The sequence below is a fragment of the Electrona antarctica genome (genome assembly GCF_951216825.1).
Source record: "Electrona antarctica genome assembly, chromosome: 14".
Taxonomy (NCBI): domain Eukaryota; kingdom Metazoa; phylum Chordata; class Actinopteri; order Myctophiformes; family Myctophidae; genus Electrona; species Electrona antarctica.
The window spans coordinates 4,335,329-4,348,536 of record NC_136795.1 but is presented as its reverse complement, the minus strand read 5'-3'; the positions used below and the strand labels follow the sequence as shown (position 1 = coordinate 4,348,536).

Below are 13,208 nucleotides of genomic sequence, written 5' to 3'. Positions count from 1 at the left end.
AAATGAGTTTGTAATTTTGCTAGGGGATAAGCCATAAGATCTCCATAAGTTGTAATGTGTTTTCAAAAGCAATACATCTAATAGGAGAAAAAGAGGAACTAACCAGGTGCTCAACGGAGATGTCAAAAAGTAATGATAAAATGTGCTCACACAGATCAAAGTAATGATGATAAAAGGTGCTCACACAGATCAAAACGGGATCAAGGCATAGATACAGGGCTTAAAGTTCTCAGTCCTGGGGACTGATTTCAGTCCTGAGGATCTCATTCATCATTTAATGAGATCAGTGCAGATTTGCAAAAAAACATTTTCAGTCTTGGGATTGTTTTTGGCTTTAAGCCCTGCATAGATAAAGAGAGGATCCGGGCACTCAAAGTTACAAAGAGGAGGGAAGCCTTTATTCAATTAAAAAGGCGACTGCCAACGTGTTTTGACCTCACTGGTCTTCATCAGGGCAAGAATTTATTTTTTTCTAATATTGGAATTCACACTGTGAAATGTATGTGACCTATAGGTCCTATACAATACAACACAATATCCTGAATGTACTTTATTTCCTAATCCTAATTGCCACAAACGTTCTCTGTTTAGGCCTACATTTGACTTCTGGCAGAAATTGTATTGCCATGGTGTTAATTTGACGCGAGGAGGAGACGGGGACTAGGGGTCACGGCGGAAGAATTTGCCAAAGCTATGTGTGGCCTACAGCTGCTGAGATATGCCAAGTCGAACCTGTGCGTGAAGACGCAAAGTGGTTGAACGCGCCCATTCTCTCCGTTATGTTGCAAGTGGAGTCCACACTGCATCTTCTTAACTGCCTCCTGTCCTGTAAACATTCTATTTCATGCAGTTCTATGATTGCACAGCGGACAAGACCGTGAGATTCTTCAATATGGTGAGTGATGCATGGTTTACTTTAATGGTAGTATTTTTTGCAAACTAATTTTATAAAATAGTTTCAGAAGTCAGACCTTATATATTTTTTACATATTTCAAAGCACATTCATTTTAAGTTTGAAAGGTGAATTTCAATATGGGAATGAAACAATAACCTACCAAATACAGGCTTATAGGCTATAACATTCACTTCACATTCACAGCTTTGATCTAAATAACTTTCTCTAGTTATTTTTAAGGGAAAACATTTTTTTAGGGAATGCTAAAACAATTTAAAAGTCTCGCCGGTCATGGTGCCATTTGTAAACTCTTTGTTTTCCTGGACATCATAGATGCATTTCTTCACGGTGTCACTGCTTGGAGCTGCGGTGTCATTGATGCTCCTGGCGCACAGCGTGCCAGTAGAAGCAGGAAAGTGTCCTCCGGCGTGTATCTGTGACAACTCCAAACTCACTGTCGCCTGTATTGGCAAGAACTTGACTGAGGTTCCACCAACCATAGATGAGGTAAGGATAAATAATATTGTTATTTTTTTGTTTTTTTGCTTGTGTTTTTGTTATTCTCTCTTTTTCCTGTTTTATTTAATTTAAATGTTTCCAAATGTCCCTTTATGATGTGTCTCTTTTTATGTCTTAACCCATTTTGACCTGAGATCAGATTCTAAAAATGTCTTCTACATCCTGACAGTTTTCTGAAAAAGCTATGTTTCTATGTCAGTCGTTCTTCGATTTTTCAAAAATAGCAGACCTACAAGCTCGTAGCGCGCCACTCGGTGGCGCGCTATGAGCTTGTAGATCTGCTATTTTTCAATAGCTAAAGCATAACATAATGCTAACACCAAAAGGGGTTCCCGCCCCAAAATGGGTTAATGTTGTGTAAAGCCCTTTGGCTTGCCTTATTGTTCAAACGCGTGCAAATAAATTAGACTTGCCTTGCCTTTATATTGTACCTTTCCCATTTATTTTTAAAAACCCGGATCATCCTTGCACTTTCATCATTGGAGCCTTGAATCACCTGTATCTGTTCAGTACAGTATATGGACATCAAAGTCAAGTCAAAGTCGTACGATTAGTCACAGATGTTACCGCAGTGAAATTTGTTCTCCGCATTTGACCCATCTCTTGGAACGGTGAGCCGCAGCGTGCGCCGCGCTCGGGAATCATTAGTTGATTTGACCCCCAATCCAACCCATTGATGCTGAGTGCCAAGCAGGGAGGCATTGGGTCCCATTTTTACAGTCTTTGGTATGACCTGGCCGGGGATCGAACCCTGACCTCCCAGTTTCAGGGCGGACACTCTAACCACAAGGCCACTGTCTGGTCATGGGACTTGGTCTTCAAAAGAGACAATTAGTCTTTCTTTCTGCATCTCCTGCGTTTACCCGTCTTCTCACTTCTCAGGGACGTGCACATCAAAGGGGGCTTCAGCCCCTGCCCTTTAACCCGTCTGTAAAACAACTGCCCTTTCCAGACCACGAATGCAGAATTTACTAGGGTGAAAGAAATGAAAATGCTACTCCATTCCATGCCACATGCCAGAAGGCAGCATTCAGGAGAATTGCTTTTTTTCCCGAAGTCTCCTGAACTTGAACACAGTATTTTGCGTTAAACAAATTTGTTTTGTAATCCAATGTCATAGGCCTACACCGCATCTTCACTAGAGGGCTGGGTTGCGACCCGAAAATAGCTGATCTACAAGCTCTCAACGCGTCGCAGCGCGACGCGTTGTGAGCTTGTAGATCTGCTATTTTTGTCCAAAAGTGCCCTCTCACGTCCCTGCGTCTTCTAGATCACAGTGAAAGTAGACCTCAGGAACAATGACCTACAGGTGCTGCCCAGGGGGGCCTTCCTGCACACTCCATACCTCACTCACCTCAACCTGCAGCGCAGTAACATCATGAAGGTGAAGGAGGGAGCGTTCCGAAACCTGGGACGCCTGGTCTCTCTCAACCTGGCCAACAACAACATCGAGATCCTATATCAGGTCAGACAGATGGAGAGACATCGTCATCCAGGCCTTTTATTTACTTTGGAAATTAACTTGGATAATATAAACAACTGCTAATCTGCCTAAATTATTATGAATAGGGGTGCACCGATTATGAAATTATGACCGATCGCCGATTATTTGCAGGGTCATATCTGCCGATACCGATTCTGACCGAGGATCACAATGGAAACAAGTCTAGGCCATATAGGGGCTTATTGGCCCAAAGCCTGTTAACCCAATCTGCCCCTGAGTTTCTGTTATTAAACAGAAAGTCAGTGCAGTTGCCAGAGATATGGGACAATTATTCTTTACACAGATCTGATTTTCTTTTTTTTTTAAACAAAAAAACACAACTTTATGTCTTGTCTGTTTTCACAACTGAATGAGATGAGTACACAAATTAAAACATTTTTGCTGGTGAAAACCGATGAAATAATCTGTATTATTTTGAGACCATTCTGATACCGATATGGCTTTTTTTTATGGCCGATATGACCAATTCCGATTATGCTACCGATTAATCGTGCATCCCTAATTATAAACATTATAAACATTCTCAACTTTATCATCCCCTGTTACTAGAATTATACTCTATATGTCTTGTGTGCTGGAATATTCTGTCCCTGTATGTAATGTCTATGTCCACACCTACTGTATACTGCATCACCTCACCCCAACAGGAGGCCTTTGATGGCCTCTCCTCCTTAAAGGAGCTGCATTTGGACCATAACCGTATAGAGGAGATCCAGCCTGGGGCTTTCACCCAACTGGGCTTCCTCAACATGCTGGCTCTCGTTCACAACCAGCTGGTTTTTATCCCCAACATGGCCTTCCAGGTATACAGATGAATGGATGGACACACACACACACACACACACACACACACACACACACACACACACACACACACACACACACACACACACACACACACACACCACTCTAAAAATGTACAAACATATACACACAGTTAATAATAATAATAATAATAATAATAATAAAAAAATCACACCCGTGTGAAGTAAGTGGTGCAACTCCGTGTGGGGGTCCCCGGGGGGGGGGGGGGGGGGGGGGGGGGTTCCAGACCCACAGGAACGCACCCAGGGTGCCGGCCTGATTCCGGCGAGCCGCCCGGTGTCCAAAACGGTTGAGAAATGAGAGTTACCGTGTGGGGGTCCCTCTACTGTACCCTCCACTGTACTGTACTGTCACTGTACTGTACTGGCACACCCGAAATCACCACATATACAGTTAATATGTGCGTGTGTTTGTGTGTGTGTTAGGTTGCGCACAGGTGGTGAAAAACAACCATGCTGTTTTCGTGCTCAGACGCACCCAGCCACCCACCCACCCAGCCAGCCAGCCAGCCAGCCACCCACACACATAGTCACTTAAAGGGTAAGACCACTTTTGTAGAGGTTTGGGTTGTGTAGTTACCTTGCCATGATGTAACTCCAAATGTGGACAAGAAATCAAAAATAATTTCTCCAGTGATTAGAAATTGATAATTCAAAATATGCTCCTCATTGACTTACATTGTACGCTGAAACAGCTCTCAAAGTCACTCTTTTAGTACGTAAACAAACACAAACAAAGTTGTTTCATACAATATAGAGCAACACCAAAACTCATGTGGTTTTATTTCTTCATAAAAATGTTAACTTCCTGTTGATTTGTCCATTTTTATTCAGAAGAAAACCCGGACTGGATCCATGGATCCGGATCCAGATCTTCATATAGTAAAATCAACAGGAAGTTACCATTTTTATGAAGAAATAAAACCACATGAGTTTTGGTGTTGCTCTATATTGTCTGAAACAACTTTGTTTGTGTTTGTTTACGTACTAAAAGAGTGACTTTGAGAGCTGTTTCAGCGTACAATGTAAGTCAACGAGGAGCATATTTTGAATTATCAATTTCTAATCACTGGAGAAATTATTTTTGATTTCTTGTCCACATTTGGAGTTACATCATGGCAAGGTAACTACACAACCCAAACCTCTACAAAAGTGGTCTTACCCTTTAAGGAAGTGGTTGCACCACTTAAAAAGAAAGAACATCAACATTACCTTCAGTAGTTCATTACATTGGCACAGCCACAGAGTACGTTCTTCCTCACCTGCACCCTGGATATGATATATATCACATATAGAACACTCAACATCCAAGCTCAAAAAGGGGTTTTAATTCAACTAAAGATAGTTAACAAATAGTTATACTGTATTGATCACTGTGGTGACATTTGTCCACTGCATTTGCCTCGTTCTAAAAAAAAACCCCACCCAGGGACGAGCTGCAGTGCCTTTGTCAAGTGCATGCAGTGGCATGTCCCTATTAGAATGCATGTTTACTTTTTATACAATGTATAACAGTATTTATGTGCTGTAGTGTATATCATGTACAATACAGTATGAATTGTCATGGTGTGAAGCCATTATGTGAAGATGAGTGCATGGGAATGTTGAGAGATGCACAGAAGAGTTAAGGCTGACTTCACCGGTAGGCTGTCACGCCTACCGGCGCCATCTTGGATGTGATGGCCTACATATTAGATCTGCTTCAAGTGTAGGCCTATCCAGTTGGTGTTTGAGTGTTTAGTGCACAGTGCTAGAGCTCTTTCAGTTCGCCAAAATGGGATTTATTAAGCCTACTTGTTGTGTGAAATACAAGTAGGCTTCTCACCATCACCATCACCACCAAAAGATGACTGCTTGTGGAGCAGCATAGCAGAGACAAAGGAATCCATTTTGATGTAGATCAACCATCCATCTCTGAATAACAACAAACTAAAACAGAGTTTTACCAGAGCGGTTGTCACAGGTTCACACTCATACAATATCTTGAATAATTATTCTTAACACAAACTCAAGAAAGAGATATTGCATATGCACCACGTTTATTATCCGTTGTGCTTGACCCCATATGTTACTTCCAGGGCCTGCAGAATATAAAGTGGCTTCGTCTCAGCCACAACTCTATCAACAACCTCGCCATGGAGGCCTTCGCTGGGCTGTTCGCCCTGAAACGCCTCAGCCTGGAGCACAATGAGCTGCAGTTCTTCCCCACTCAGTGCATGAGCAGGTAGGGCCTACAGCAGGGGTGGAAAAAACACTCAAATGTTTTACCTACAGTAAGTAGTATCAATACTGCAATGTAAAACACTAGTTCTCTGTTACATGTAAAAGTCTGGAATTTAGTCCAGATTTACTTGAGTACAAAAGTATTGGTATAACATTTTTAGAAAGTACCAAAAGTAGAAAGTACTCATTGTCTCATTTCAAGTTCTCAAATGTATAAAAACATATTTTAAAAATAGCAGATCTACAAGCTCACAATGCGTCGCATCGCGGCGGGGAAAGAAAAATAATGGTCAATGTGCAATTATGATTTTACTTATTGTCACACTATCAGCAATAAACAGCAAAATAAAGTATTGTATTGTGAAGGAGCATTTGTCCTTCTAGAGTCTAGAAGGACAAATGCTAGAATAATCTAGAATCAAGAGTTTGTGTTTCCAATACACAAGTAATTAATTAGCTGAAGGTATAGAGTTTACAGAAAAAGGTTTACAGAAAAAAAAAAAAAAACTGGCAGGGCATATACCTGGCCTAGCGGCATCAGTGAAACAATATAATTAGACCAACTGTCATTATATAGTTGTCCCAAATATATAATGTCCCAAATCCAGCATATTGTTAACTCTGTTACCTCTTTTTGCATTATTTCAAGACAAGATGTATTGGTCTCTTATACATATTACACTTTAAACTTTGAAGTTATTTCCAGCCCCTGTTTTTTAGTCAGTGGATATGCGTGCTTTATCGTTTGTTTCTGTGCGTTTGTTAAAGACTTTCAGAGGTCACACGCCTGGACATGAGCTACAACCCCATGACCTACCTAGGGGAGGAGTCGGTCTCCATGGCAAAACTCACACACCTCTACCTGGACCACATGTCCCTCCAGGACCTCTCAGACTCTGCCCTGTTCGAGGCTCCTCTTCTCTCCCATCTGGACCTGAGCCACAACCAGTTACGTTACCTGGAGCCGCTCTCAGGCCCCAAGGAACTGGCTCGACTCAACCTCACTGGTAATATATGTATGGCAGGGCTGCCCAAAAGGTAGATCGTGATCTACCAGTAGATCACACAGGCTGTGCAGGTAGACCACATGACATGCCCATAAAATATACAATTTAAATAAATAAAAAACTATTTTTGGCATCTGCCACTTGAATTAAGGTGACTTCATTGGATTGATCATTGACATCAAAAAAGGACAGCTCAAACCCACAATGCAATAGTTGTCAAAAGTGTTTTGCACAAACATCAGTAGTACAAAAAAGGAAAGAAAGTGCATGTATGGTATATACATGGTCGTGCTTTATTGCACATACAGTACATTGCACATTCTATAAATGTGTTAACCCATTTAGACCTGAGGACGATTCTACAAATGTTTTCTAAATCCTGACAGTTTTTTGAAAAACCCATGTTTCTGTGTCAGTCATTCTCAAACTATTTCATGTCAAGGATCCCCAAGATTATGTAATTGGCTGCCGACCCCCATTTGAAAATATGTTGTTCCAGGGCCGACCCCCCCAGAAGCAAAGATTTGAGTTAAAAACGTTGGCTCTGAAAGAATATATATTCAAAGATTTGCACTACATTTTCATGATTTAAAAAAAAATAGCAGACCTACAAGCTCGTAGCACGGCACTCGGTGCCGCGCAATGAGCTTGTAGATCTGCTATCTCATTCCTTATTAGTATTACTTTTAATTGCATTATATTAGTATTAACTTGATTGTATTTGTTCTATTTTACTTTCTTTTTCATATCATATCCAGTATTATTATTAGTGTTATTGTTGTGGTTCTGTTAACTTAGTCTTGCAGACCGACCGTGCCACACTGGCACTGCACTGCTTGTATCGGTTACAAATAAATCCTCTTGATTCTCTTGCTCTGTAAAAACAAATTATATTATTATACAGTGGTATAATATACCAACATATTTATAAATCCAATGTATTGTAGCATTTTCTGAAATTGTGTATGAAATCTATTCTAAAGTATGAGTAAAGTAACTATAAGTAAGCTTTTTGCTAAATTCACTTTTATTTCTGTAAAAGAAAAATACATCTGGCACAGTGACATCAAGTACCTATATTATTCTTGATGTTTTTCAAAGGCAATCCCATCTATTGTAACTGCTTCATGAGGCCCTTGAAGTTGTGGGCCAAGCGCCGTCGTGTGAAGCTGCTGGGGGCCTGCTCTGGGCCCGCTCATCTCTCAGATGAGCCCTTGGAGGCGGTTGGGCCTTTGGAGCTGCGCTGCCGCAGCAGAGAAGAAACGCTAAAGGAGGAGTTTGATGAGCAAGAGGACAAGAGAGAAAGTGCCTTGCCCACAGTCAAGCCCAAGAAGAAAGCCAAGTGCCCACATAACTGTGACTGTGATGTGAGTGGCGCCTAATTTATATTAATATAAATGCCGCACTATGAGCGGCATTTATATTAAAATAAATGAGGCGTCAGTCACTCATGCACTCACGTCATTAGGCATAATTACTACTGTGTTGTATGACAGTGTCACTGCTGAAAATGTTTTTAAAAAAAGTGACGCAATGCAGTAAAGTAAAGCAAATTAGTGTCTGCTGTTGGTAGTTATACTGATTTTCATAATTTTACACCAGTCAGCCCTCAACAATCTGCTCAAGGGGCATTACTTATTTTGTATATATCTATTTTTGTTTTGAAATATTTCCTATATACAGCTTTTTTCCCCACACGTCTCATATTTGCCATTGACAATGAAAGGAGAAATTAGGTCATATGTGCCTCAAATATGACGTACATTTGTGGCAACACAAACATTAAATCCCATTGACAATGAAGGGAAAACTTACGTCATATGTATGTAGACGAGCAAATCAGCTAACCAATCACATAAATTCAGTTGTTCATGAGATGATGTATGATGATGTATAATGATAAGAGCGCCCCTCACTTCACATGGGTGTGATTTTTTAATTAAATTAAATTCCAAAACGATGGCTCTGCAGAGGGCTGATGTTACCTTGACAGACAAACAGACAGACAGACAGACAGACAGTCTGTCTGACAGACAGTCTGTCTGAAAGACAGACAGACAGACAGATCGACCCCCTTGCACTTCAGGTTTTGTGTTGTAGAAATACTTATATAATATAATGATCTTTCTCAGGTTGAAGCCCACCACGCCACATGTGAAGGTCGCGGTCACACCAAAGTCCCACGGGGCTTCCATCGCCAAACCCAGCTCCTTGACCTCCGTAGCAACCATTTCCACCACCTCCCCAGCAACAGCTTCCCCGGCACCGGCCAGGTGGTGTCCCTTCACCTGGAGTTCTGTCAAATCCACGAGGTCGATGGTGGCGCTTTCCGGGGAATGAAAGGTCTGGTCTACTTATATCTGTCTGACAATGACCTCACGTCTCTGGGCCCTAACACGTTCACAGGAGCTCCTGGTCTCCTTTACCTACACATAGAAGGGAACCGGCTGGCCACGTTTCCTGGATCAGGTCAGTTGCCACTCAGTCAGGTCTGGCTAGACATATAGAATAATAAATATAGAAGATATAGAATATAAACAAACTAGTCTGTCTGTATTTCTTCCTGCCTTCCTTCCTGCCTGTCTTGTATTGTCTCTCTTTCTGTCCTGTAGCTCTGGTGACCCTGCCTGCTTTGTTTGTGTTACACCTGGAGAAAAATGCCATCTCCAAACTAGAGCCTGCTGGTTTGCTGTCCTCATCGGGCCCCAACCTCAGAGGGCTCTACCTGACCAATAACACCATAACAGCCATCGCCAGCGATGCCCTGGACTCTGCTTACCTAGAAACACTTCACCTGGATTCCAATAAGCTTACCGAAGTGCCCACTAAAGCTCTGTCCAAGGCTTCCAGTCTGGAGGAGTTGAACCTATCAAGGAATGCAATGCGCTGGGTGGGACCACATGCATTCCAACCTATATCCAACAGCTTGAGAAGGCTATACATGGAGGAGATGGGTATAGAGAAGTTAAGTACCCCTAAACTTAACACAGAGGATTATACTGTGCAGTGCACAGTTTCACACAGTCTGATTCATCCAAAACATTCTGAGAAACATACCTCTCGAGTCTGCTCTCCTCCGACTCGCCTCCTTTCATTGTCTCTTCTGCTCTATTCACCCCCCCCCCCCCCCTCCCTCCTCCGCTCTTCAACTCAAAAACGTTCTCTTTTCTATTTCTCCTTTCTATGGACTGGCATAATAACAGTATACTGACTCTCTCACATGACTAGATGTCCAGGGACTCATTGGCAGGGCTGGAATCTGGCCTGAGGGTTCTGTCTATTCAAGGGAACCAGCTAGAAGACGTTCCTGATCTAAGGCCTTTCACCAGCCTGGAGATGGTCAACCTACAGGACAACCCCCTAATGTGTGACTGTCCTCTGCTACTGCTGCTACGAAGGTCAGTATATCACCTGAAGAGGCTTACAGGCCAATCAACATTACGACTGTTAGTCTCCCTTAGTCTCTAGTAGTAAAAATACACTAGTTAAAATTGTTAAAAACTAGAGTCTACTGAGTGTATTTTTGTATTTCTAATACATTTGTTTTTATTCTTTTGTCCTGTAAAGCGACTTTGAGTACCTTGAAAAGCGCTATATAAATCATATGTATGTATTATTATTATTCTCAGTCTATGTTTTCCTGCTATCTACTTTCTTACCGACACAGGCCACTTGACGTACCAGACATATGTTTGATTGATTGATTGATTGATTGATTGATTGAAATATTTAGAATAAGCCTATCTCACAGAATTTCCCCGCCCCCCTTAATACGCCCCCTTTCGGGGTTAGTGGTGATAGCGTGACGTCACTCCATAGACGCTACATGTTAACAGAGGTAATTTAAGAAGTCTACAACTTTTGTTTTCTCAAGGTAAGGTTTGTTCTATCTGTTCGGCCTGATTTACCATCTTGTTTGCTTCATAATAATATTGGTCTGTCACATTTTTACATTAGAAAATGTACTTAGATTCTCCAGAGAAAAAAACGTGTAAATGCTAATGTTAAAGACACCACTATTTACCGGAAGTGGGCGTGGAAAGCGGGCTGTGAGATAGGCCTATTACAGTACAATTCAAGCACAACTCAATACAAAGACTGTTAACTGTGAGTGGACGACCCAATAAAGCATTACACTTGTTTGCAACAATTTACAATTTACAATTTAGGCATTTAGCAGACGCTCTTAATCCAGAGCGATTTACATTAAGCAAGAACAAAAAGCATGGGAATACATCACATATGTAAAATGCATTTATCGCGAAACATGCGTAAGCTAAGAACGTGACTAGAACATATCTATATAATGACACTATACATATAAACTATAACTAGAACATATCTATATAATGACACTATACATATAAACTATACATATATGCTATACTATGCTGTACATATATACTATGAAGTGCTATGACTACATACAATGCACTTATTGTGCTGTCTACATGACATGCTATAAGTCTGTTTCAAATGCTATATAAGTCTAAGAAGTGCTGTCTAAGGGGGGTAGGGTAAGTGCTATGGGCCATGATGGAGTCTGAAAAGGTGGGTTTTCAGACTACGGCGGAAGATCGGGAGTGATGCTGCAGTTCTGATTGCAACGGGAAGTGCATTCCACAGTTTTGGGGCCAGAAGGGAGAAGAGTTTGGGACGTGTGGAGCGTTGTCCCGGCGTTTTTAGTGAGGGTACTTCCAGCTTCCCTGCGTTGGCTGATCTGAGTGCGCGGGAGGGTTTGTAGGGTTCAATCATGCTTGCAAGATATGGGGGAGCCATACCTTTGGTTGCTTTAAATGCCAACATCAGAGTTTTGTATTCTGTGCGGGCAGCGACTGGGAGCCAGTGCAGGGAGCGGAGCAGGGGGGAGACATGTGAGAATTTTGGCTGGTTGAAGACCAAGCGAGCTGCGGCATTTTGGATCAGTTGGAGAGGCTTCAGTGCACATGCCGGTAGGCCAGTAAGGAGAGAGTTACAATAGTCAAGTTTTGACAGGACTGTTGTCTGGATTAGGAGCTGGGATGATTCCTGGGTGAGGAACGGTCTAATTCGTCGTATGTTATAGAGTGTGAACCTACAGGATCGAGTGACAGCTGTGATGTGAGTTTTGAACGAGAGCTGACTGTCCAGGACAACACCAAGGTTCCTGGCTGTTGGGACAGACGTTACCAGGGCGTTGTCTACGGAAATAGTTAGCTCCCGCATCGGGCAGGACTTAGCTGGGAAGAAGAGAAGCTCAGTCTTGTCTGGGTTCAGCTTGAGGTGGTTGGAGGACATCCACTGTGAGATGTCAGCCAGGCAAGCAGTGATGCGCTCTTCCACCTGGGTGGCAGAGGGGGGGAAGGATAGAAACAGTTGTGTGTCATCGGCATAACAGTGATAGGATATATTGTGAGCAGAGATGATAGTGCCAAGGGATTTAGTGTACAGTGAGAAAAGGAGGGGACCAAGTACAGAGGGTCCACCTTGTTCAATTCATCAAAACATTTACAGACGTACAAATATACACTTCTATAAAGCCAAAGAACAGAACGGGAATTCATCATAATCCATTCATCATAATTCCCGTTCCCGTTCTGTCCGGTGGCCCGGTGGGTCGACCAATGAATGGGCCGGTGCGACGGAGTGGGCCGGATATGCGTGCCGGTTATTGGTGGGCCGGTCTGGGTCAAATGTCAGGGCCACATTTTTGACCCATTCCACCTCTGCTTATACTGACTTATTGACTTAACTTGCACCCTCTCTTCCTTTCTCTCTTTCTCACAGATGGATGGAGAATGTAACTCTGGAGGTGACAGCCACCTGCGGTCACCCTCCTGAGCTCAGAGGTCAAAGCATCCGGGATGACCTCGTAACCAAGTCCTGCCCAGACAAGGAGCCAGTAACTGTCATCAAGGCCCCAAAACCCAATAAACGCAAACCCACTCTCGTAAAGATTTCTCCAGTCAAAGCCAAGCCAGCCAGGAGGACCAAAGGGAAGCCTCCCCAAAACAACAGAGTCAAGAACCCTAAAGCACCACCACCGCTAACCAAAAACAACAAGGAGAAGAAGATCTAGATCTATAGTTGTAATCTTTTGTGCTTTAATTTGATTGATTGATTTTGAGTGAAATATATATATATTAACAGTTTGCAGAATTACAGTACATTTCAAGCACAACTCAATACAAAGACTGTTAACTGTGAGTGGACGACCCAATAAAGCATATACACTTGTTTACAAGAGGGTCCACCT

General features: G+C 42.3%; 1 protein-coding gene across 1 annotated transcript; it reads left to right on the top strand.

Annotated features, from left to right (window-relative positions):
- Window positions 1–1,229: 1,229 nt before the first annotated feature.
- On the top strand, window positions 1,230–13,031 carry chadla (chondroadherin-like a; the record flags this gene model as incomplete). The annotated part of the gene is made up of 10 exons (XM_079519775.1): window positions 1,230–1,403; window positions 2,686–2,880; window positions 3,567–3,722; window positions 5,822–5,967; window positions 6,735–6,973; window positions 8,075–8,340; window positions 9,106–9,442; window positions 9,586–9,938; window positions 10,202–10,371; window positions 12,740–13,031. 10 exons carry the CDS (start codon window positions 1,230–1,232, stop codon window positions 13,029–13,031), a joined length of 2,328 nt encoding a protein of 775 aa, XP_079375901.1.
- Window positions 13,032–13,208: the final 177 nt, after the last annotated feature.